Source organism: Bombina bombina, chromosome 7 (assembly GCF_027579735.1).
Source record: "Bombina bombina isolate aBomBom1 chromosome 7, aBomBom1.pri, whole genome shotgun sequence".
Taxonomy (NCBI): domain Eukaryota; kingdom Metazoa; phylum Chordata; class Amphibia; order Anura; family Bombinatoridae; genus Bombina; species Bombina bombina.
Window position 1 is genome coordinate 523,520,676 of NC_069505.1, and position 27,072 is coordinate 523,547,747.

Genomic DNA, 27,072 nt, shown 5'->3' on the forward strand with positions numbered 1-27,072 from the left:
AAAACAGACCTGTGAGGTTTGGGAAAGCTCTGTACATGTAAAGAAGATACCTGTGAGGTTAGGAAAGCTCTGTACATGTGAAGAAGAGATCTATGAGGTTTGGGAAAGTTTTACATGTGAATAAGCGACCTGTAAGAATTGGGAAAGCTCTGTACATGTGAAGAAGAGACATGTGAGATTAAGAAAGCTCTGTACATGTGAAGAAGAGACATGTGAGATTAAGAAAGCTCTGTACATGTGAAGAAGAGACATGTGAGGTTAGGAAAGCTCTGTACATGTGAAGAAGAGATCTGTGAGGTTAGGAAAGCTCTGTACATGTGAAGAAGAGACCTGTGAGGTTAGGAAAGCTCTGTACATGTGAAGAAGAGACCTGTGTAGTTACGAAAGCTCTGTACATGTGAAGAAGAGACCTGTGAGGTTAGGAAAGCTCTGTACATGTGAAGAAGAGACCTGTGAGATTAGGAAAGCTCTGTACATGTGAAGAAGAGACCTGTGAGGTTAGGAAAGCTCTGTACATGTGAAGAAGAGACCTGTGAGGTTAGGAAAGCTCTGTACATGTGAAGAAGAGACCTGTGAGGTTAGGAAAGCTCTGTACATGTGAAGAAGAGACCTGTGAGGTTAGGAAAGCTCTGTACATGTGAAGAAGAGACCTGTGAGGATAGGAAAGCTCTGTACATGTGAAGAAGAGACATGTGAGGGTTAGGAAAGCTCTGTACATGTGAAGAAGAGACCTGTGAGGTTAGGAAAGCTCTGTACATGTGAAGAAGAGACATGTGAGGGTTATGAAAGCTCTGTACATGTGAAGAAGAGACCTGTGAGGTTTAGGAAAGCTCTGTACATGTGAAGAAGAGACCTGTGAGGTTTAGGAAAGCTCTGTACATGTGAAGAAGAGACCTGTGAGGTTTAGGAAAGCTCTGTACATGTGAAGAAGAGACCTGTGAGGTTAGGGGAAGTTCTGTACATGTGAGGAAGAGACCTGTGAGGTTAGGAGAGCTCTGTACATGTGAAGAGGAGGCCTGTGAGGTTAGGGGAAGTTCTGTACATGTGAAGAAGAGACCTGTGAGGTTAGGAGAGCTCTGTACACGTGAAGAAGAGACCTGTGAGGTTTGGGAAAAGCTCTGTACATGTGAAGAAGAGACCTGTGAGGTTTGGGAAAAGCTCTGTACATGTGAAGAAGCGACCTGTGAGGTTTGGGAAAAGCTCTGTACATGTGAAGAAGCAACCTGTGAGGTTAGGAAAGCTCTCTACATGTAAGGAAGAGACCTGTGAGGTTTGATAAAGATTTGTACGTGTGAAGAAGAGACTTGTGAGGTTAGAAGAACTCTGTAAATGTGAAGTGAGTGGACTGATATTAGTAGACTGCCGGAGTTATGATACAAGAGGGAAATTGTAGTAGACTGCAGAGAAAGTACGAAAGAGATTGGACTAATATAAGTAGACTGCTGGGAAAAGTACAGAGGAGTGAGTGGACTAAAAGAAGTAGACTGCAAGAGAGTGGACAAGTGAAGAAGAGACCTGTGAGATCTGGAAAAGCTTTTTACATGTGAAGAAGATACCAGTGAAGTTTAGGAAAGCTCTGTGCATGTGCAGAAAAGACCTGTGAGGTTTGGAAAAGCTCTTTACATGTGAAGAAGATACCTGTGAAGTTTAGGAAAGCTTTGTGCATGTGCAGTAGAGACCTGTAAGGTTTGGGAAAGCTCTGTACATGTGAACAGACCTGTGAGGTTAGAAGAGCTCTGTACATGTAAAGAAGAGACGTAGGAGTATGGAAAGCTCAATGTTTATGGACAGAACTGTGAGACATGGAATGCTCTGTACAAATATTGAAGAGAAAAACAAAACTGGAGGGTTAGAACACTCACTAAATATAAACCATATCATGCCCCCATATCCTCTTGCCCCTATGCAACACTTGATACATACATGCAACGGAAACCTTGTATAGCGATCGGAGAAACTGGTAATTTTGCTCCCCTGGGACGTAGTCTCCAAGTCCAATGGTACACAGTGAGATAAAGCAGAAGTAGAATGCATCAAGGAAAGTCCATGACAATTCGATGGAACTGAAGATGGCGGATGGAACAATTAGGAACAGAATCAGCACCAATGCTGCCATAATCAAGACGTGTGCCCTGGTGACACGCTTGCGGTCAAAGCCCCAGTGGCTATGGAAGTAACTTATAGGTCTGTAGGTCAAGAACTTCATGAGCCGCTGTATGAAGGCACTTAGGACAAGTAAGGTGAATGGGACGCCAACCAAGGCATAGAAAATACAGAAGGCTTTACCCGAATCCGACAGTGGAGTGGTGTATCCATATCCTGTGGGAGAAGAAAAGAAATGTGCTAAGCAGTGAAAACTCATTTTAGGAGCAATGTCACCTGAAATTAAAGGGTTAGTCCCATGTAGAAGCAAAGTCACTTACTGCAGTGATATGTTTAATGTGTTAAAGGGTCAGTCCCACATAAGAGCAAAGTGACTTAATGACAGTAACATATTTATTGAGTTAAAGGGTCAGTCCCATGTAGGCATAAAGTGACTTAAAGGGACACTGAACCCAAATTTTTTCTTTCGTGATTCAAATAGAGCATGACATTTTAAGCAACTTTCTTATTTACTCCTATTATCAAATTTTCTTCATTCTCTTGGTATCTTTATTTGAAATGCAAGAATGTACGTTTAGATGCCGGCCCATTTTTAGTGAACAACCTGGGTTGTCCTTGCTGATTGGTGGATAAATTCTGAACCCAAAAAATGCTTACATGCCTTCTTTTTCAAATAAAGATAGCAAGAGAACGAAGAAAAATTGATAATAGGAGTAAATTAGAAAGTTGCTTAAAATTGCATGCTCTATCTTAATCACAAAATAAATAAATTGGGTTCAGTGTCCCTTTAACGGCAGTGACATGTCTAATGGGTTAAAGAGTCAGTCCCATGTAGGAACAAAGTGAGCAAATTACAGTACTACCTGTTTATGGGTTGAAGGGTCAGTCCCATGTAGGAGCAAAGTGACCTATAGACAGTGACATGTTTAATGGGTTAAAGAGTCAGTCCCATGTAGGAGCAAAGGGACCTAGTGACGGCAGTGACATATTTAATGGGTTAAAGCTATCAAATTAGTTATTTTTGTTCTGACCTGACCTACAAAAAAAAAATAACCATTGCGACTGCAAAAACAAAAATGTTTCTACAGCACTCTGTCAGCAAGTTTGCTCTTGTTCAGAGATCACATGTGCAGTCACAATGTGTAATTTCCTCATCCGTTATCCGGGACCGACATTAGGAACTTTGCTGACATCTTCAAATGAAATAAGATACTACTCAGAGACCTAGTGTAGGTGCAATGAAGCTCTGCGGTGAACCAAATATTTGTTGTGTTATCCTACGGACCTGATTCACTAACTGTGGAGCAATCTTTTATGTGTTAGTGAAGAACAAATACTGAGATTTCTTCTCTGAAGCAGATCCTAATCTTAGACAAAATAAGAGGCAAACCTCTCAAATTTCCATGTTATTTAGAAGCGGATCTCCTGCTCATATTAGTGAATTATCTTCATAATGCAGAACATGAATTTGCGTGTTTTTCATGGGAGAGGTTCCTGAATTCATAATAAATCTAGTCCTGTGGGGACATACAGATCTTATGTTTGTTTGGTGTTCTATACATAAACAATATTGCAAGCAAAAAATGTGTAAAGAAAGCAATTTTATTACCATCGTAATAGAAAATCCCAAAACCAGTGTAAAATGGAACTTCCCAATTTAAATTTTTCACCCCCAAAGACTCCATGGAAAGAATAGTGAAAATAAACCAGAAGCATAGAGCTTAAAGGGACACAAAACCCAATTTTTTTTCTTCCATGATTCAGATAGGGCAGGCAATTTTAAGCAACTTTCTAATTTACTCTTATTATACATATTTCTTCTTTCTCTTGCTATCTTTATTTTAAAAAGCAGGAATGTAAGCATAGTTGCCGCCCCTTTTTTAGTTAAGCACCTGGGCAGAGCCTGCGGATTGGTGGCTAAATGCAGCCACCAATCAGCAAGCACTACCCAGGTGCTGAACCAAAAATGAGCCAGCTTGTAAGCTCTTATTCCTGCTGTTTAAAATAAAGATACCAAGAGAACGAAGAAAATTTGACAATAGGAGTAAATTAGAAAGTTGCTTAAAATTGCTTACTCTATCTGAATCATGGAAGAAAAGAATTGGGGTTTGTGTCCCTTTAATTTAGGAATATAAAGCCAAGGTGTTTTTTTTGTTTGTAAACTGTTTTGTTTTCTTTATTTTTTCTTTATTTTTTTAGTATCATAACATTCATATTCCAAACTGTCCTGGATAATGCGGGACTGTCATAAGTTGTGAGGTTTGCCATTCACAGGCCTGGAAGTTTGCTGGCTTTTATTGACCCTTTAAAATAATGCTAGTGAACGCTAATTAAATAGGGTGACCATATTGCCGCTTTAAAAAGGGACACATGAAAAATACATATGTCAGGGCTTTTTTCCAGGGCTGTTTAAAAAAATGTTCTGTATAAGAACCCTGACATATGTATTGTTCATATGTGTCCCTTTTTAAAGCGGCAATATGGTCACCCTATAATTAAAGCAACATGAAACCCAAAAAACTCTTTTAAGATTCAGACAGAGCATACAATTTTATAAAAATATTCCAATTTACTCTTATTAAATATATCATGGTGTTCTTTGTTGAAGGGAATAACTAGGTATGTAGCTTGCATGTGTGTGGAGAATTAAATGGCATCAGTTTTACCAGAATAATTTTATCCACTAGATGGCAGCAGCATCTGCACAATGTATAACCTTGTACAAAGCATAGCTGTAAAAACTGATGCCATATTGTGCGCCAGACATGTGCATAGTCCTCCTGTGCTTACCAACCTGATTTTAAAGGGACAGTCTAGTCATTATTAAACTTTCATGATTCAGATAGAGCAGTCAATTTTAAGCAGCTCCTATTATAATTTTTTCTTCGTTCTCTTGGTATCTTTATTGAAAAAGCAAGCATGTAAGCATAGGAGCCGGGCCCATTTTTGGTTCAGCACCAATCAATCAACCACCAATCAGCAAGCACTACCCAGGTGCTGAACCAAAAATGGACCGGCTCCTAAAGCTTACATTCAAATAAAGATAGCGGGCGAGATTACATATACAGCGCAGGCTTCGGCGCAAGCGCTGAAACCCACGCCACCCGTAATTTCACCTCGCACATCAGGCTATTACATATAGGGTGCCGGCAGTTCATAAAGTGCCGTAAGTCGGATAAACTAGCGATGTCCAGAAATTAGCGTAAATACAAATTTCTGGAGTCGCTAGTGACTTACGGCACTTTAGAAACAAAAAAATCAAATCCCACAACGCAAATAAATAAATTACTAAGCCCCCTAACCTAACACCCCTAACCTAACACCCCCTAAATGAACCCAAATTACCTAAATTACAAAATACTAAAGTTACTAACTATTAAAATAAAAAAACCTAACATTACTATAAAAATAGGAACGGTGAGTACCAACCTGGGGGTTATACTTAGGGGTTTTTTTTTTGTTTTTGTTTTTTTTGGGGGGGGGTTATTTAGATTAGGGTGGACAATGCGTAAAAGAGCTAAATGCCCAAACAAATGCCCTTTTCAGGGCAATGGGTAGTTTACATTTTTTAGTGTTAGGTTTTTTTATTTGGGGGGGGGAGGTTTGGTGGGAACTTTGTGTATTTTGAATGTAAAAGAGTTGTTTATCTTGGGGCAATGCCCTGCAAAAAACCCTTTTAAGGGCTACTGGTAGTTTATTCTTTGATTAGGGTGTGTTTTTATTTGGGGGGGTTATTTTTATAGGGATTAGGTATAATTTTTTAAAATTTGATCATTTTGTTTTTTATTTTCTGTAATTGTAGCTTAAATGGACAGTCTACACCAGAATTTTAATTTTGACTTTAGACTGTCCCTTTAATTTATACTTAGTTTTTTTTATTTTTTAAGTAATGTTAGGTTTTTTTATTTTAATAATTAGTAACTTTAGTATTTTGTAATTTAGGTCATTTGGGTTCATTTAGGGGGTGTTAGGTTAGGGGGCTTAGTAATTTATTTATTTGCGTTGTGAGCTTTGTCAGTTTAGGGGTTAATACTTTAATAGGTTTATTGCGTTGTTGGCTTTGGCGGTTTAGGGGTTAATACTTTAATAGGTAGTTTGCGTTGTGGGCTGTGGCGGTTTAGGGGTTAATACTTTAATAGTTAGTTTGCGTTGTGAGTTAATGGCGGATTAGGGGTTAATAGTTTTATTAGGTAGTTTGCGATGTTGGGGTTGGCGGATTTAGGGGTGAATACTTTATTTTTAGTTGCAGTGTGGGTTTGATGGCGGATATAGGGGTTAATACACTTTATTAGTTATTGCGGTGATGGATTGCGGTTGACAGGTAGATAGATATTGCGCATGCGTTAGGTGTTAGTTTATTTTTGCAGGCAGTTTCGGGAGTTACGGTGCTCCCATACACAGCGCAAGGCTTGCTGCGGCTGCCTTTGTGTGGCAAGGTGAAAATGGAGTAAGATTTCTCAACTTTCGCCACGTAAGTCCTTACGCTGAATATTGGATACCGATTTGCGACGCGTCCCATGTTAGCTTATGGGAGTAAAAATTGCGGGCGACAGGTGAAATATACGTGCCACATTTATATGCGGCGCTGTATATTGGATACCAAAACCGCGTAAAAACCGGCATCGCCAGCTTTTGCCGGGGGCGTTGCATATGTAATGGGTCCCAGCAAGAAAACAAAGAAAAATTGATAATAGGAGTAAATTAGAAAATTGCTTAAAATTGCATGCTCGGAATCATGACAGTTGAATTGTGACTAGACTATCCCTTTAAACAAAAGATACCAAGAAAAAGACACTTTACCTGAAAGAATAATACTCTGTTCCATGTCCTTTTAATTACTGAGATATAAATATATAGAAAAACTTAATTGTCCCTTTATTTACTGACATACAGTATATTATGCAGTTATATAAATACTTCATTGCCTCTTACATTACTGACATACAGGGAGTGCAGAATTATTAGGCAAATTAGTATTTTGACCACATCATCCTCTTTATGCATGTTGTCTTACTCCAAGCTGTATAGGCTCGAAAGCCTACTACCAATTAAGCATATTAGGTGATGTGCATCTCTGTAATGAGAAGGGGTGTGGTCTAATGACATCAACACCCTATATCAGGTGTGCATAATTATTAGGCAACTTCCTTTCCTTTGGCAAAATGGGTCAAAAGAAGGACTTGACAGGCTCAGAAAAGTCAAAAATAGTGAGATATCTTGCAGAGGGATGCAGCACTCTTAAAATTGCAAAGCTTCTGAAGCGTGATCATCGAACAATCAAGCGTTTCATTCAAAATAGTCAACAGGGTCGCAAGAAGCGTGTGGAAAAACCAAGGCGCAAAATAACTGCCCATGAACTGAGAAAAGTCAAACGTGCAGCTGCCAAGATGCCACTTGCCACCAGTTTGGCCATATTTCAGAGCTGCAACATCACTGGAGTGCCCAAAAGCACAAGGTGTGCAATACTCAGAGACATGGCCAAGGTAAGAAAGGCTGAAAGACGACCACCACTGAACAAGACACACAAGCTGAAACGTCAAGACTGGGCCAAGAAATATCTCAAGACTGATTTTTCTAAGGTTTTATGGACTGATGAAATGAGAGTGAGTCTTGATGGGCCAGATGGATGAGCCTGTGGCTGGATTGGTAAAGGGCAGTGAGCTCCAGTCCGACTGAGACGCCAGCAAGGTTTAGGTGGAGTACTGGTTTGGGCTGGTATCATCAAAGATGAGCTTGTGGGGCCTTTTCGGGTTGAGGATGGAGTCAAGCTCAACTCCCGGTCCTACTGCCAGTTTCTGGAAGACACCTTCTTCAAGCAGTGGTACAGGAAGAAGTCTGCATCCTTCAAGAAAAACATGATTTTCATGCAGGACAATGCTCCATCACACGCGTCCAAGTACTCCACAGCGTGGCTGGGAAGAAAGGGTATAAAAGAAGAAAATCTAATGACATGGCCTCCTTGTTCACCTGATCTGAACCCCATTGAGAACCTGTGGTCCATCATCAAATGTGAGATTTACAAGGAGGGAAAACAGTACACCTCTCTGAACAGTGTCTGGGAGGCTGTGGTTGCTGCTGCACGCAATGTTGATGGTGAACAGATCAAAACACTGACAGAATCCATGGATGGCAGGCTTTTGAGTGTCCTTGCAAAGAAAGGTGGCTATATTGGTCACTGATTTGTTTTTGTTTTGTTTTTGAATGTCAGAAATGTATATTTGTGAATGTTGAGATGTTATATTGGTTTCACTGGCAAAAATAAATAATTGAAATGGGTATATATTTGTTTTTTGTTAAGTTGCCTAATAATTATGCACAGTAATAGTCACCTGCACACACAGATATCCCCCTAAAATAGCTATAACTAAAAACAAACTAAAAACTACTTCCAAAACTATTCAGCTTTGATATTAATGAGTTTTTTGGGTTCATTGAGAACATGATTGTTGTTCAATAATAGAATTAATCCTCAAAAATACAACTTGCCTAATAATTCTGCACTCCCTGTATATTGTGTACACCTAGAAAGACTTAAAGGGACATGACACCCAGTTTTTGTTTTGTTTTCATGATTCAGATAGAGCATTCCATTGTAAACAATTTTTAAAGCAACAGATTTGCATAATTCTCTTGATATATTTTGTTGAATGAGGGGCAATGCACTGCTGGGAGCTAGCTGAACACATAAGGTGAGCCAATAAAAAGAGGCATATATACAAATCAGTAGCTAGAGTACATTACTGCTCCTGGTAATACCAAAGTATGCTTTTCAACAAAGAGAACAAAGCAAAGTATTTAGTAGACGTAAATTGGAAAGTTGTTTAAAATTGCATGTGCTACAGTTTAATTTTGACTTTTCTGTCCCTTTAATTGTCCCTTTAATGGGCATAAGGGCCGCATTATCATTACTCTTACACTTAAGTGAAACATGAACTGGAACTGGAAAATAAGCTGCATGGGAAACCCCCAACACACAGATAACTAAACCCATTACCTATATACATTTTTGCCTACTTCCTTTACATTTTTTTTTTTATCATACTCAGTTCTATGCTGTTCCTCTTTATTGTTCCCTTAAAACTCTACAAAACTAATAGCCACAAACCTTATATACCCTGCAGAAATTCTCTAACTGTCCCATATAATAAATTTAATGTATTTCTCTTTACCAAAACCTGTTGCTCCATTAACTTCACCGTCTGTACTTTATTTATGTATTTATAACATTACAGGTACACTGGCCTATATTATGTTTTTCCCTTTAATGTGTTCTAAAGGTTTTTTTTAGAACTACTGCAGAACATTAAATGTATGGTAGATGTTTATTTTTGAAATATATCTAGTTTTGCTCATTAAAAGCCATCAGCTTTTGTTATCAAGGACATGCCCATTAAATGGGCTTAGCCTGCAAGTAAAACAGACTTGCTAATGTTATCTATGACTAAACATAGGTATTAAATGAATAATTATAGCTTGGGGTTGAATGAGCACAGCCAACTATTTTACAAAATCTTTCTCTAACCTTTTACCCTCTGGGAGATGATATAAAATGATCCTTCAGCTCTGCGAGATCACTCAAAAGATTCTAAAAGGGCAGATTTTGCTATACTACTCTAAGAGGGCATTCCCTGAATTTCTATGTGTGAAGGAGAGGCAAGTTCAGTGCAATATAGCACAGAATGGCATGAGAGTTCTGCTGCATTTACACTTTGTGCTTTGTATTTTCTATTACTTTACACTTCAAATTAAGTTTTAGTACATTAAAACTTTACACTTTCTATTCTAATGCATATAGATTATGTATACAGCAGTGTATGTGGTGTGTCAGGGTCATACTTTACATATTTATGTGCATCTTTTACAAATTACATTGTACTTTGTATTTCTTCTTTGCTCTACAGTTTAATTTTTACTTTTCTGTCCCTTTAATGGGCATAAGCGCCACATTATCATTAATCTTACACTTAAGTGAAACATGAACTGGAACATATGCTACATGGGAAACCCCCACCACATCACAGACAACTAAACCCTTTACCTATATACACTTCTGCATTCTTCCTTTATTTTTTTTATCATACTCAGTTCTCTAGTGTTCCTCTTTATTTTTCCCTCAAACCTCTATAAAAATCATAGCCACAAACCTTACATACCGTGCAGAAATTCTCTAACTGTCCCAACTCCTATTATCAATTTTTCTTTGTTCTCTTGGTATCTTTATTTTAAAAATTAGGAATGTAAAGCTTACAAGCCTGTGTTCTGTTGAAACTCCAATAAATTGAAAACTCCAAGATGACTTCACTTCGGGTGACTCTTCTATTTTCATTATCTGTTTTTGCCTCTGTCGGGGGGACGCACCACCGATCCTCTGGAATCCACCCCAAGTAAACCTTGGGGGCTTCGCCCCCCTTTAACCCCCCCCCCAGGCGGAGGCAAAATAGATAGTGAAGATTGCAGATTACAGCCCCATCTGATTGGCGCGTGTCTCTGTGAGGGACAGGATGCACAACCAATCAGATGTATGGATTCACCAGAATTGACGTAATCTTGGAGTTTTCAATGTCTTGGAGTTTTCGATATAACACCGGCCCATCTTTGGTTCAACACCTAAATGTAGCCACCAACCAGTAAGCGCTATCCAGGGTGCTTGGGCCAGCTAGTAAGCTTACAGTATCCCTTTAAATTACGATTTACTTTGTGCATTTTTAATATGATTTTTTTCCTCTGTAATTTACATACAAATTTTACATGTTATGATTTTTAAAATTACGATTTTCATTGTGCACTTTTGTAATATATGCAGTATATGCCCCTTAGCGAGACACCCTGTAAAGTCACAATCTTATCTGCCTGTGTCACTGGATTGTTTGTTTTTGTGATCTAAAATGCAAATAATAGTCTATATTTACTTAAAACAACAAATATTACCTTTCTGATTACAGCACTGTACTATCTCTCTGAGGGTACTGTGTATACAATAGTATTAAAAATGATATAAAACTACATTTAGCTTCCATGTATAAACAGTATAATGACAAATAAATATTGTGTAAATATCATAAGATATTGTTCACACTTGGTCTCATCCCCTCTCCAAACTGTTCCGTTTTAAAGATACAAATATTCCAAAATCCAAACCTTTTCTAGTCCCAATGAAGGGTTTTCTACCTGTATTGCATTTAAAGTGATTGTAAACTTTAACAAATTAAAGCCCATTATCAAATAATAAGGGGCACTTTAATTTATTAATGTTTACAAAGACGCTTATTTTTTAAAATACCTTTGCGTTATGGTAAAAATAACGCTGATCCTCCGCCCCCATCTGCTGCTTCATTAGCATATGGATGATGAATCTGGCTTCCTCCAATCGTTGTGTACCTCACGAGCTGAACGCCAAAGGGGGCATGCAATGATTGGAGGAAGCCGGATTTGTCATCAATATGCTAAAGAAAGCAGGAGATACGGGCAGAGGATCGGCGTTATGTTCGCCATAACACAAATGTAAATGTAAACTTTAAGTGCCCTTGTTTTTAAGATTATTATTTGATGCTAGGCATTAATTCATTAAAGTTTACAATCACTTTAAGATGTGCATTTTCTCTTGTATTTTAATGCATTTAGATACTGCAGTGATTTGATCAATTCTGACTATGTTTTGAAGGTTTCCGTGTTACTGTAACAAATTAGGATCATACTTTGTATATTTCTGTGTATCTTTTACAACTTACATTGCACTTTGTATTTGCTCTATTGTAAAATAACCTGATAGCTTCATAAAGTGATAGGGACAGGGGAGTTCCCAGAGTATGCCTGAAGCTATCCCACAATTCTCATTAAATACTCTAAGCAGTTTACACAAGCTGATCTTACTAAATTACCTTGCCAGCTGTATGCAGTTGACGTTTGACCAAAATTCACAATACACTTATTTAACTAACAGAAAAGTAATATACGAGTATACTTTACTAGAGGCTAAAGCAAGTTAAACTGTAGTGAAAACATTTCAATTTAATTTGTAATTGGTGCAAACTGAGCCTTCATATAAACCTGGGGGGTTCGCCTCTTAAATGCTATTTCATATACAACAATAAATAAGCCATTTCCCTATAACAAGTTATTGAGAACATATTAAGGGGCAACTAATTTTACAGTACACTATCCCTTTAAACACTTTGAAATTGTACTATAAATATTTAATTATGTGTTATAAATAAATTGCAATATACTTTCATTTTATAATTTGTCCCCTTCCTTTTGTGGGTTTTTCCATTCCTGTTACAAGAGGTAGTTCATGCGTCAGGCTTAACACTGCAATATCCTACACAGTCATTGGCTGAACACTATAGTGACTTATTTCTAACTGTTCTTTATTGGCTTCAGCAGAGAAGAAAAACCTAGGTTGCAACATGGCAGTGCCAGAGACTAAAACTTTATACTTATTTTTTTAATATTTAACCAATTAACATTTAAAAAAAAAAACATTTAAATATTATTCTCAGACTAAACTTTTTTACTTTGACTACATCATTCTGTCTAGCATTAATTAAGTATTTAATGTCCCTTTTAAGGCACAGTAAACACCTTGACATTTTTAAATAAAACGTCTAGTTATGTGTAATCAAACAACTTTGCAATATATTTCCATCCAAAGGGGAGGAGAGTCTACGGCTTCATTCATTACTGTTGGGAATTAAGAACCTGGGCACCAGGAGGAGCCAAAGACACCCCAGCCAAAGGCTTAAATACCTCCCCCACTCCCCTCATCCCCCAGTCATTCTTTGTTGCCTTTCGTCACATGAGGAAGGCAGAGAAGTGCCGAAGATCGCAGTAGTCTCCTATGAAGGGTAGTACTCTTCACATTGGGACTAGAGTTTTAAGTAGTCCTGTCAGCCTCTCAGTGAGAGCCTGGGCGAAAGTTAGAGCCCAGAGATACAGGGAGAGTCTTTCTGCAAAACCATCCCGACTCCACAAGCAATCAGCGTTGACGAGTTTCGCTGCCTGCTTTTTACACTCAAGTCCATGTCAGGAGCGAGGCTACTAACCTGTCACACTTGAAGGGCCGTGTTCCTGTTTCACGGCGTAGATTCTGGTAAGATCATTTCATTTTTTATTACATAATGATAACATGGAAGACAGGGTCACAGTGTGACGCCTTTTATCTTTAAAGAATCAAGGGTTAATATTCCTGGAAAGGGGATTATGGAACAGGGGGGGTTTATACATGATATTGTTTATTATGTAATTGCTGCGTTATGTGCGAGATGAGGCTCTGGCAATGTGTGTAACTTTCAGGTGACTTACTATTGCGCGGCCCTTTTTTGGCGCGTTTTCTCCTTAAGCAGGTGCGGTCCTGCCAGGCATTCCATGTGACTGGGTGTGGTTATCTCTCTTCCTCTGTTGATCAGCGGTGCAGGAGACAAAACGGTTTCTGTAGTGCGGGTCATAGGAGGTGGTGAGTGCCCCGGACATTGGAGGTATGAAGGTGCCTATTTATTAAGTTAATCTAGTCCGTGATAACAGCGCAAGCTATGGAGGACTCCGACGCGTTAGAGGGGTCTCTCTCTTTAACAAGGTCTCATTCCTGTGTTTATTGTGAGGAGGTTCTGGTAGAACAGCCTGCTCAACTATGTTCCACATGCCTTAATAGAGTTACGACATCTAAAAGTAAACGGATGTCTAGTACTACTGAGCCGTCCACCTTTGAGGGTTCCCCGTCCCATGAGGTGCGTTCCCTGCATTCATCTCCAATTGCACATGTAGCGCCCAAGGGTCTAACGATTACTCCTGCTGGAGAGATTCGTTGGCCATCATATTTTGCGGATCAACTGCAAACGGCGGAATTTAAAGTGATCCATGCCTTACCACGTTCTGCTAAGCGCAAGCCTAGGGCGTATCATGGCGGCCCAGCCAAGGGGTTGTCTACGCCTATGGAAATATCAGAGGCGTTATACGATGACGAGGCCCACTCCGACTCTTCGGAGGAGGCCCCTTTTGGGTCTGAGTCTGTGTCATCTAAACCTCCGGCTGCGAAGGAGCCTGACCTAGGTTTAGGATAGAGAATTTGCGCTTTTTGTTGAAGCAAGTGCTTGCTACTCTGGAGGTTCCGGAACAGAAGCTTCCGGAGGAATCTGCGATTCCTAAGCTTGATAAGGTATATGAGGACAGGGTGGTGCCTCAGGCCTTCCCGATTCCTGTTAAGATGGCTAATATTATTAAGAATGAATGGGAGCCATTAGGTTCTTCCTTTTCCCCTTCTTCTTCCTTTAAGAAACTGTTCCCCGTTCCGGACTCTCAGCTTGAGCTGTGGGGTACTGTCCCTAAGGTGGATGGTGCTATCTTCACGCTAGCGAAGCGGACAACTATTGCCCTCAGGATAGTTTGTTGTTTAAAGAGCCCATGGATAAAAATTTGGAAAACATGTTAAGGAAGATGTTTCAACACACAGGGTTTGTTTTTCAGCCGGCAGCAGCCGTAGCCGCAGTTTCCGGAGCTGCGACATATTGATGTAAATCCCTGTGTGAAATGGTCGAGGGGGAGACTTCCATCGACGAGATACAGGATAAGATTAAGGCGCTGAAGGTCGCCAATTCTTTCATCTGTTATGCCAATATGCAAATTATTCGCCTGACCACTAAGGTGTCAGGTTTTTCCGTTTTAGCTCGCAGGGCTCTGTCTGCAGACATGACCTCTAAGTCGAGGCTGTTGTCCCTGCCTTTTCAAGGAAAGATTCTGTTCGGTCCAGTATTGGATTTGATCATATCCACGGTTACGGGAGGCAAGGGAGCTTTCCTACCGCAGGATAATAAGGCTATGCCTAAGGGATCTACTTTTCATCCCTTTCGTGCAGACAAGGCCCAGCGCCAGCAGCCCGACATGAAAGCAGACCAGTCCAAGGAAACTTGGAAGCCGGCTCATTCTTGGAACAAGTCTAAGCAGAGCAAGAAGCCCGCCGTGACAAAGTCGGCATGAGGGGACGGCCCCCGACCGGTTTCCGGACCAAGTAGGGGGTAAATTATCTCTCTTCTCAGAAGCCTGGTTACAGGACGTTCAGGACCCTTGGGTTCTGGAGGTTGTTGCCCAGGGTTACAGGATAGGTAGGATTCAGATCCCATCCGCCCAGGGGCAGATTCCTCCTGTCAAACCTGTCTTTAAGAGAAAGTGTGATTGATACGCAAGGAAGCCAGTCGTATCTACCATAAGGTGTGGAGGACTTACTTGTCCTGGTGTGAGAAGCATGGATATCCTTGGCATAAGGTGAAGGTATCCAGGATTCTGACCTTTCTCCAAGACGGTTTGGAGAAGGGTCTTGCCGCCAGTTCCTTAAAGGGACAGATTTCGGCATTATCAGTCTTGTTGCATAGGAGACTCGCTGAGCTCCCTGACATGCAATCTTTTGTTCAGGCTCTGTCTAGAATCAGGCCTGTCGTTAGACAGTCTGCTCCGCCATGGAGCTTAAACTTGGTGTTTAAGGTATTGCAGAGGGTTCCGTTTGAGCCTATGCATTCCATTGACATTAAGATTCTGTCCTGGAAGGTTCTCTTCCTGTTGGCCATTGCATCGGCACGTAGAGTATCTTAACTGGCTGCCTTGCCTCCTTATCTGGTTTTCTATGCGGATAAGGCTGTGCTTCGCACTGATTTGGTGTTTCTTCCCAAGGTAGTGTCTAACCGTAAAATCAATCAGGAAATAGTTGTTCCTTCTTTGTGTCCTAACCCTTCTTCTTCTAAGGAGAGGTTACTTCATAACCTGGATGTGGTCCGTGCCTTAAAGTTCTATCTTCAGGCTACAAAGGATGGACAGTCTACATCTCTTTTTGTAGTGTAATCAGGGAAGCACAAGGGGCAGAAGGCCTCTTCTACTTCTTTGTCCTTTTGGTTGAGGAGCTTGATTCGCTTGGCCTATGAGAAGCGGGACATAAGTCTCCTCAGAGGATCACGGCTCATTCAACTAGAGCTGTGGCTTCGTCTTGGGCCTTTTGGGCCTTCAAGAATGAGGCCTCTATGGAGCAAATTTGTAAGGCGGCTACCTGGTCCTCCTTACATACTTTTACAAAGTTTTACAAATTTGACGTTTTTGCTTTTGTGGAAGCTGTTTTTGGGAGAAAGGTTTTGCAGGCTGTGGTGCCCTCAGATTAGGGTCCGCATTTTACCCTCCTGGTTTCATTCAGTGTCCTCTAGAGCTTGGGTATATGTTCCCAGCAGTAATAAATGAAGCCGTGGACTCTCCTCCACTTTAGATGGAAAACATAAATTATGCTTACCTGATTATTTAATTTCCATCGAGGGGAGGAGAGTCCACGGCTCCCGCCCCTATCTCCGATGGGCGGACCTAAATTTAATTTATCTTCTGGCACCATTTATACCCTGTTATTTCTCTTACTGTTCCTTGTTCCCTCTGCAGAATGACTGGGGGATGAGGGGAGTGGGGGAGATATTTAAGCCTTTGGCTGGGGTGTCTTTACCTCCTCCTGGTGGCCAGGTTCTTAATTCCCACTAGTAATGAATGAAGCCGTGGACTCTCCTCCCCTTGATGGAAATGAAATTATCAGGTAAGCATAATTTAGGTTTTCCATCTAAAGTGGAGGAGAGTCCACAGCTTCATTCATTACTGTTGGGAACATATACCCAAGCTCTAGAGGACACTGAATGAAACCAGGATAATTTATGTTTTTCACTATTTGTTTTGCCCCCTTTCATGTAATTTAGCTCTGAAAATTACTACTTCCCAGAACATGAAAAGCACCCCACTGACTTCTCCCCCTGCTACATATATATCTCTTATTGGCTTTAACTGATAATAACTGCAAAATAGAGCACTTTACAATAACTTTAAGACTGTTGTTTGCTGACTAAAGCCCTGATTGGCTCCTACAAATAAGGCAAATAGTGGGTGGGATTTGGCCATTAAAAAATAATTGCTGTAAAAATGATGTTAACTTGTTTTAAAAACGTTATGACTTGTCTGATACGTTATTTTATAGCAACACAACAGAAATATTATGTAATTACAAGATGTTTACTGTCCCTTTAATATTCAATATATCTATTTTGGCAAATCTACTGCTATTCACTTATTAGATTGAATATCATGATATCTAATATTCTGTGCATACTGTATGTTTTTGGGGGGCGGGGCTATGGGAACTATGGAAACAGTGGGAGTTGTCATAATCCTGTCATTTTGTTGACTTAGTTTCTTTGCTTCAAAGGTTCTCTGGAATTGGTATTGATAACCTGCAGACACCCATATACCCTTAGGGCTCCATCTATCTCCTTCCCACTCTGCCATCCCCCCTACAAACACAACACATGTATGGGTGCCTTGTTCTGTAGACATATTATACTAAGGTTTTCCCTTACCTCCTTCTAAAAGGGCATGAAACCCTAACATTTTCTTTCATGATTCAGATGAAAAATACAATGTTTAATTTGCTTAATTCTCTTGGTATCCTATGTTGAAGGAGCAATAGTGCACTACTGGGAGCTAGCTGAACACATGACAACAAGCGTATATATATATATATGTGCAGCCACCAATCAACAGCTGCATTACTGCTCCTTAGCCTACCTGCAGAAGTAAATTGGAAAGTTGTTTAAAATAGTATGTTCACTCTCAGCTGTTCTCTAATACCACTAGCCTCAAAACCACTGGATGGGTTAAAAAGACATAAAAGTGCAAAAGAAAATGCTGTGTAAGAATTATTATTGCACTGCTGTGTGAAAAGATAAACAGGTTAAACACATAGTTAAAGTCAGCTCCAGAGATGGAATGTACTACTGGGAGCTAGCTAGCTGAACACATCTGGCAGGCCAATAACAAGAGGCATATATGTGTAGCCTCCAATCACCAGCTAGCTCCTACTAGAGCATTGTTGATCCTGAACCTACCAAGGCGGTATGCTTTTCAGCAAAGGATACCAAGAGAATGAAGCAAAGAAAAAGAGGGCGCCTCATAGTGTGGTATGTCCACAAATGGGTGTAAATCTGTGAAAGGTAAAAGGCTTACCAGATGGTGTTGAACCGTACTGTGACCGGTGCCAGCATGCAGACTAGCACTCTACAGTGGCTAGTACACTGTTTTCAGGGGGTCCCCTTCAAAGGTGTCAGCCGTTTTGTATTGCCTGAAGAAACGACCTGTCTATTTGTACGAGAAACACGTTGCAGCTAAGATTAAAGCGTTGTTTTTATCCTTTGAAATTTCGGAAGTTGTCCTTTGGTTTTATTCTGTTTTCAAGTTAATCTGTGTGCCCAGAGTTTCACCGCAGCTTCCACTTGAAGCGTATCCAACATCGGATTTACGGCTGACACCTTTGAGGGGAACCTCCTGAAAACAGTGTACTAGCCACTGTAGAGTGCTAGTCTTGCACCGGTCACAGTACGGTGCAACACCATCTGGTAAGCCTTCTACCTTTCATAGTTTTACACACATTTGTGGACATACCACACTATGAGGCGCCCTCTTTTTCTTTTATCCTTTTTGTAGATCTTCCCACACACCGGGTTCAAGCGGAGAGGCCTCTTCCCAAACGTTTATCATACCGATCACGTATCAAATCCACACTGTTGGAGATTGGCCCTGTTTCCATGGGGAACAGACTTTGGTAATTTTGCACACAACGTACAATATTATTTTCAGCGCGCCCCAACAAGTTCCCCTCCTGGGATCTTTTACTAAGTCCTTAAAATTGCATGCCCTATCTGAATCATGAAAGCTTAAAGGGACAGTCTACTACATATGTTTCATTGTTTAAAAAGATAGATAATCCCTTTATTACCCATTCCCCAGTTTTGCATAACAAACATGGTTATATTAATATAATTTTTATTTCTGTAATTACCTTGTATCTAAGCCTCTGCTCCCTTATTTCAGTTCTTTTGAAAGACTGCACTTTAGCCAATCAGTGCTGATTCCTAGGTAACTCCACTGAAGTAAGCACAATCTATCTATATGGCACACGTGAACTAGCACTGTCTAGCTGTGAGCTAAGAGGCGGCCTTCAGGAGCTTAGAAATTAGCATATGAGCCTATCTTGGTTTAACTTTCAACAAAGAATACCAAGAGAACTATCTAATTTAATGATAAAAGTAAATTGGAACGTTGTTTAAAATTGCATGCCCTATCTGAATCATGAAAGTTCAATTCTGACTACACTGTCCCATTAAATTTGACTTTGCTGATCTCAATTACATGGTTACAATTGGTGAATTTGTAATGCACCATCCAGTCTAACTACTCACTAAAAAGTGCTAAATCCTAATAACTGGTAAATAATAGGTTATAGAATTCTCTCCAGTCAGGCACTAATAACTGGAAAATCCAATTTGTACTACGTTTGTTTATTTGCATCCTCTTCTGTCACACACTGATAACTGGAAAATCCAATTTTGTACAATGGTTTAATTGTTTCTTCCCCCATCAAAAATGAATAGGTGATAAATCCCACTTATATGGTGAATTTTACACACATGCTTTAAAACAATAACTAAATCTCACCATAAAATGTTTTATTATGTGTAACAAAACACATTTGTAATGTACTGTGTCATTTAACTGCACAAACAGCAAGTTAAATAGTACTTAAAGGGACAGTCAATACCAGAATTGTTGTTGTTTAAAAAGATAGATAATCCCTTTATTACCCATTCCCCAGTTCTGCATAACCAACACAGTTATATTAATACACTGTTTACCTCTGTGATTACCTTGTATCTAAGCATCTTTTGACAGCCCCTTGATCACATGACATTTTATTTATTATCTATTGACTTGCATTTTAGCCAATTAGTGCAGTGTCTGCCACAAGCCACGGACGTGATCACAATGTTTTCTATATGGCTCACATGAACTAGCACTCCCCTGTTGTGAAAAGCAAGGTGGCCTTCAGGGGCTTAGAAATTATTATATGAGCCTTCCTAGGTTTAGCTTTCAATTAAGAATGCCAAAAGAACAAAGCAAAATTGGTAATAAAAGTAAATTAGAAAGTTGTTTAAAATTACATGCCCTATTTGAAACATGAAAGTTATTTTTAGACTTGACTGTCCCTTTAATATAATTTTTACCTCTGTGATTACCTTGTATCTAAGCCTCTGCAAAATGCCCCTTATTTCAGTTCATTTGACAGACTTGCATTTTAGCCAATCAGTGCTGACTCCTAGGTAACTTCACATGCGTGAGCTTAATGTTATCTATGTGACACATATGAACTCACACCCTCTAGTGGCAAAAAAACCTGTCAAAATGCATTCAGATTAGAGGCGGCCTTCAAGGTCTAAGTAATTAGCATATGAGCCTAACAAGGTTTAGCTTTCAACTAAGAATACCAAGAGAACAAAGCAAAATTGGTGATATAAGTAAATTGGAAAGTTGTTTAAATTACATGCCCTGTCTGAATCATGAAAGTTTATTTTTGACTTGACTGTCCCTTTAAAAGGGCCACTCAATGCAGTAGAATGACATATTTAAAAAGTGCATAATAAAGAGATAATGATTTAACACCAACTATGAGTTTCAAATAAGCAGTAGATTTTTTTTTTGACAAATTGATTTTTTCTCCCATTTTTCAGCCCCCTGTATCATGTGACAGACATCAGCCAATCACAGACTAGTAGACGTATACCCTGCAAGCTTGTGCACATGCTCAGTAGGATCTTGTTCTCCAGAAAGTGTGAATATAAAAAGATTGTGAAGATTTTGATAATGGAAATTGGAAAATGTCTTAAAACTGCTGCTCTATCTGAATCCTAAAAGTTTATTTTGAGTTGAATGTCCCTTTAAAGGGCTTTTAAATAGGTGTGTCCCTGGAGTGCAAATCAATGCAAACTGTGCAAACAATGCTTTTAAAATGTATTTATTTTATACAGTGTATATTTAAAAGAAAAAAATTATAATTTAAAGGACCATAATAGTTGGGAAAAAATGACATGCTCTAATCCGTTATAGCATGTAAGTTTAAAACTATCAACCCTACACTACTGTGTGTTTAATTGAACCCCCGCAAAAGGGTTAAACACTCAGTAGAAGTTCTGCTTGGGACTTGTGGAGCACTGCTGGTCCTGAATGGAATCCAATCAGCAGCAATAGTTGCACAGTTTAGCTATGGAATTAGCCCTGCTGATTGAATCAGTGGTGGTTACCGCTAGGAACAAGCAGTGCTCTGTGGGTCCTAAGTGGCACATATACTGTGTTTCTAACCCCTTTGCACACAGTAGTGAATTAAAGCATGTCATTTTTTGACATTATGGCCCTTTAACCCAAAATTATCTTAATCATGAAAGAAAAAAATGTGGGTTTCATGTTTCTTTAACCTGATGTCATAAAACTGGTTACTATTAAAGGGACACTGAACCCAATTTTTTTTATTTCATTCAGATTTAAGCAACTTTCTAATTTACTCCTATTATCAATGTTCCTTTGTTCTCTTGGTATCTTTATTTAAAAAGCAGGTATGTAAAGCTTAGGAGCCGGCCCATTTTTGGTTCAGAACCTGGGTTATGCTTGTTTATTGGTTTGCTAAATGCACCCACCAATCAGCAAGTGCTATCCAAGGTGCTGAACCTAAAATGGGCCGGCTCCTAAGCTTTATACTCCTGCTTTTTAAATAAAGATAGCAAGAGTATGAAGAAAAATTGATAATAGGAGTAAATCAGAAAGTTGCTTTAAATTGCTGCTCTATCTGAATCATTAAAGAAAAAATGTGGGTTCAGTGTCCCTTTAAGTGAATTAGACTAGATAACAGGGAGTCGGACTTGCTCACACTCAGATCAGTCAGAATATAACCTAAGTTTCAAACATGTCAGCTCCCACTGAGATTTTCCAAGTGCTCGTTATGCAAGAAAACAAGTAAATTGTTTGCTGTTTTTTTACACAATCAGTTTCTTTTTAGGTTTACTTTGATTAACCCCTTAACGATCAAGGACATGTCAGACATGTCCTACAAAAAGTGTCGGTAAATGACCAAGGACGTGCCTGATACGTCTTCTGTGGTTTGAAGCACTGGAAGCGATTGTGATCGCTTTCAGGGTATTGCATTAATTCCTTGATATTGAGGCATCATTGGCCAATGATGGTGCTGATTATTGGTGGGTGGGGGGCCATAGCAGGGAGGCGGGCCATCGTTGGTTTTCTTCCATTTTGTTTTAGCCCAGAGTCTGCGCGCCACATTTCCATTAAATTGTATTAAATTGGATGAGAAGGAGGGAGTGGGAGGGGGGTAGGGTATTGAGGGGGGGCAGCTACACTACAGAAAAATTGAATATTTTATAAATCTGCTAAAAAAAAGCCAAATTTTGACTAAACTGGGTACTGGCAGACAGCTGCCAGTACCCAAGATGGCGGCAAATAGGTAGCCGGGGGAGGGTTAGAGAGCTGTTTGGGGGGGGATCAGGGAGGTTGGGGGAAAAGGGGGTAATCGAACACTGCATAATAAATATATATATATAAATAAAGAAAAGAAAATACATTTTGTTTTAGTACTGGCAGACTTTCTGCCAGTACTTAAGATGGCGGTGACAATTGTGAGGTGGGGAGGGAAGAGAACTGTTTGAGGGGGGTCCGGGAGGGATCAAGGGGTGGGATATGTCAGGTAGGAGGCTGATCGCTACACTAAAGCTAAAATTAACCCTGCAAGCTACCTAATTAACCCCTTCACTGCTGGGCATAATACAAGTGTGGTGTGCAGCGGCATTTAGCAGCCTTCTAATTACCAAAAAGCAATGCCAAAGCCATATATTTCTGCTTTTTCTGAACAAAGGGGATCGCAGAGAAGCATTTACAACCATTTGTGCCATAATTGCACAAGCTGTTTGTAAATAATTTCAGTGAGAAACCTAAAGTTTGTGAAAAAGTGAACGATTTTTCTTTTTATTTGATCGCATTTGGCGGTGAAATGGTGGCATTAAATATACCAAAATGGGCCTAGATCAATATTTTGGGTTGTCTACTTCACCACACTAAAGCTAAAATTAACCCTACAAGCTCCCTAATTAACTCCTTCACTGCTGGGCATAATACACGTGTGGGGCACAGCGGCATTTAGCGGCCTTCTTATTACCATAAAGCAACGTCAAAGCCATATACTGTATGTCTGCTATTTCTGAACAAAGGGGATCCCAGAGAAGCATTTACAACCATTTGTACCATAATTGCAAAAGCTGTTTGTAAATAATTTCAGTGAGAAACCTAAAGTTTGTGAAAAAGTTTGTGAAAAAGTGAACAATTTTATTTGATCGCATTTGGCGGTGAAATGGTGGCATGAAATATACCAAAATGGCCCTAGATCAATACTTTGGGATGTCTTCTAAAAAAAAATATATACATGTCAATGGATATTCAGGGATTCCTGAAAGATATCAGTGTTCCAATGTAAATAGCGCTAATTTTGAAAAAAAGTGGTTTGGAAATAGCAAAGTGCTACTTGTACTTATTGCCCTATAACTTGCAAAAAAAGCAAAGAAGATGTAAACATTCGGTATTTCTAAACTCAGGACAAAATTTTTAAACTATTTAGCATGGGTGTTTTTTGGTGGTTGTAGATGCGTTAACAGATTTTGGGGGTCAAAGTTAGAAAAAGTGTGTGTTTTCTCCATTTTTTTCATCATATTTTATAAAAAAATATTCTAGTAAATTATAAGATAAGATGAAAATAATGGTATCTTTAGAAAGGCCATTTAATGGCGAGAAAAACTGTATATAATATGTGTGGGTACAGTAAATGAGTAAGAGGAAAATTACAGCTAAACACAAGCAGATATGTAAAAATAGCCTTGGTCCCAAACGGTCAGACAATTAAAAAGTGCTGTGGGTTAAACATATTTGTTTTATCAAAGGAGCACTGTTTAATATCCCTTTAAGAGTAAGTTAAATGCACTTTGTACCAATAACCTCTAATTGACCTGTTAACCTGCGGGTCATTCAAGTATAAGAATGCTCAGAGCCCCCTTTTGACTAAACCGGTCAGTCTTGAAGAACACAAACATGTCATTTGGCAAGTCATATACTAGCACTATAATCACTATGTTTCTAAATTTTTATTAAACAAAACTGTAATAAAAGGGCAAGATTACAGGTGGAGCGCTAAATATCGCTTTCGTAAAATCGATATTTATGCTCCACTGAGTAATACCAGCATGAGAACTAACGCAGCGAAGAGGTTAAGTCACGCAGCGATGGCAGCAAATTGTCAATATATATGTATATGATTATATACATATATATTTATGTATTGCTATGTGTATATACACATATTAACACATAAATATATATGTATATATTCATATACATATATATTTACTGGGAACACACAGTTCCCATAGACTGCAATGTAAAGGAACTTTTCAGTGCCGTTTGTTTTCTAAGACCCCACTCCAACCAATTTTACCCCCAAAATACTGCCTAGTGCAGTAATTTTCTAAAAAAAAAATAAAGATGCTTCAATTTTTTTTTTTAATAAACTACACAAGACAGTATTTTGGGCACATTTGGCTAATTATCGCGCTCCCACAAATTTGCCTGTTTGGGGGTGTGCAATAAATTATCTCTTTTATTCTAGCCCAAAATGTTTAAAAGGAAAGTCATATTTAGCGATTTACCACAATAGAGCATTTTCTTTAAAAGGACATAAAACCCATTGTAGAACATACAATTGTAAAAAAAACTTTGGGCTAGAGTACAAGTGGAGCGCTACTTTAACGTGCGCCCGTAAATAGGCAAATTTAGCCATTGCTGCACAACTTACCCCCTTCGCTGCATTAGGTTCTTTGCTGTGTCTTATGGCATCAGAACGAGGCTCCAATTGGAGCCTATGGAAGCGTGCAAAGTGAACACGAGGTGGTGTTTGCATTGCGCTTGACTTGTAATACCAGTGCACATTTGCTTGCCCCGGTATAACTGAGCATAGTGCAAATATTAAACTAGCAAAAGTGCAATTTTGCACTCCACGCGTAATCTAGCTTATTATAATTTACTTCCGTTATTAAATGAATTTCATTCTCTTTGTGTCCTTTGCTGAATATATATATACACACATACATATACATACAGATATATACATACACATACATACATACATATACACACACACTTTAAATAAAAAAAAGCACCTTTATTTTTATACTGGCAGACTTTCTGCCAGTACTTAAGATGGTGGTGACAATTGTGGGGTGGGGAGGGAAGGGAGCTGTTTTAAGGGGGGTCAGGGGTGGGATGTGTCAGGTGGGAGGCTGATCTATACACTTAAAGGGACACTGAACCCAAAATGTTTCTTTCGTGCTTCAGATAGAGTATGAAATTTTAAGCAACTTTCTAATTTACTCCTATAATCAAATTTTCTTCATTCTCTTGGTATCTTTATTTGAAATGCAAGAATGTAAGTTTAGATGCCGGCCCATTTTTGGTGAACAACCTGGGTTGTCGTTGCTGATTGGTGGATAAATTCATCCACCAATAAAAAAAAGTGCTGTCCATAGGTGTGAACCAAAAAAGAGCTTAGATGCCTTCTTTTTCAAATAAAGATAGCAAGAGAATGAAGAAAAAATAGGATTAAATTAGAAAGTTGCTTAAAATTGCATGCTCTATCTGAATGATGAAAGAAAAAAATTGGGTTCAGTGTCCCTTTAAGCTAAAATTAACCCTACAAGCTACCTAATTAACCCCTTCACTGCTGGGCATAATATACATGTGGTGCGCAGCAGCATTTAGTGGCCTTCTAATTACCAATAAGCAACGCCAAAGCCATATATGTCTGCTATTTCTAGGGGATCCCAGAGAATCATTTACAACCATTTGTGCCATGATTGCACAAGCTGTTTGTAAATCATTTCAGTGAGAAACCTAAAGTTAGTGAAAATGTTAATGATTTTTTTTTATTTGATCGCATTTGGCGGTGAAATGGTGGCATGAAATATACCAAATTGGGCCTAGATCAATACTTTGGGTTGTCTACTAAAAAAAATATATACACATGTGAAGGGTTATTCAGGGATTCCTGACAACTTTGCAATATACTTTCATTATTTATTTTGCTTCATTTTCATGTAAATTTAGCTCTGAAAATTGTGGAATTTCTAATTGCAACATTGTATAATAAAGCTACAAAAAAATGTTGCAAATGCTGCCGTAGAGTACTAAAGATACGTGCACACTCCTGAGATCTTATGAACCTAGCTAGTTTTACTCTTCAATAAAAGATACCAAGGGAACAAAGCGAATTTGATAACAGACATTAATTGGAAAGTTGTTTAAAATTACAAGCTCTATCCAAATCATAAAAGTTTAATTTTTACTATACTGCACCTTTAATAGAAGTGTTTGGAGATCAATTTCACTTCCAAAGATAACCATAATGTGGGTTCAATTTGCAAAATTGCATTAGCTATGCGTTTCATGTAAATAGACTGGGAAGTTAACTAAATGTAAATATACTTAATGTTTGTATTGTACTTTACAGCTGTTGGGAGGGACCAGACTCTGAACTTTATATTAGTCAGCTGAAAATGGGTGTGTTTCAACAAAATAAAAAATTATACATTCAAACAAGCGGTGGCTCTCGCATGACACAGCTAATCAAGATAATAGTAAAATACTTCAGTGCTAGCAGGGACTGAGCACATAAGCATGTCACTGTCATTAGTACACTTTAGCCCTAGCAGGGACTGAGCACATAAACATGTCACTGTCATTAGTAAACTTTAGTCCTAGCAGGGGCTGAGCCCATAAACATATCACTGTCATTAGTACACTTTAGTCCTAGCAGGGGCTGAACACATAAACATGTCACTGTCATTAGTAAACTTTAGTCCTAGCAGGGACTGAGCACATAAACATGTCACTGTCATTAGTACACTTTAGTCCTAGCAGGGGCTGAACACATAAACATGTCACTGTCATTAGTACACTTTAGCCCTAGCAGGGATTGAGCACATAAACATGTCACTGTTATAAGTACACTTTACTCCTAGCAGGGACTGAGCACAT

At 39.1% G+C, this 27,072-nt stretch overlaps 1 protein-coding gene across 1 annotated transcript in view; it reads right to left on the reverse strand.

The window, feature by feature from the left end:
• KCNK6 (potassium two pore domain channel subfamily K member 6) overlaps positions 1-27,072 on the reverse strand; it is a 37,444-nt gene that overhangs the window by 2,164 nt on the left and 8,208 nt on the right. Inside the window, exon 3 of the mRNA XM_053721806.1 lies at positions 1,924-2,319. Within this exon, the coding sequence (XP_053577781.1) occupies positions 1,924-2,319 (396 nt within the window). The remainder of the gene's footprint in view (positions 1-1,923; positions 2,320-27,072) is intronic.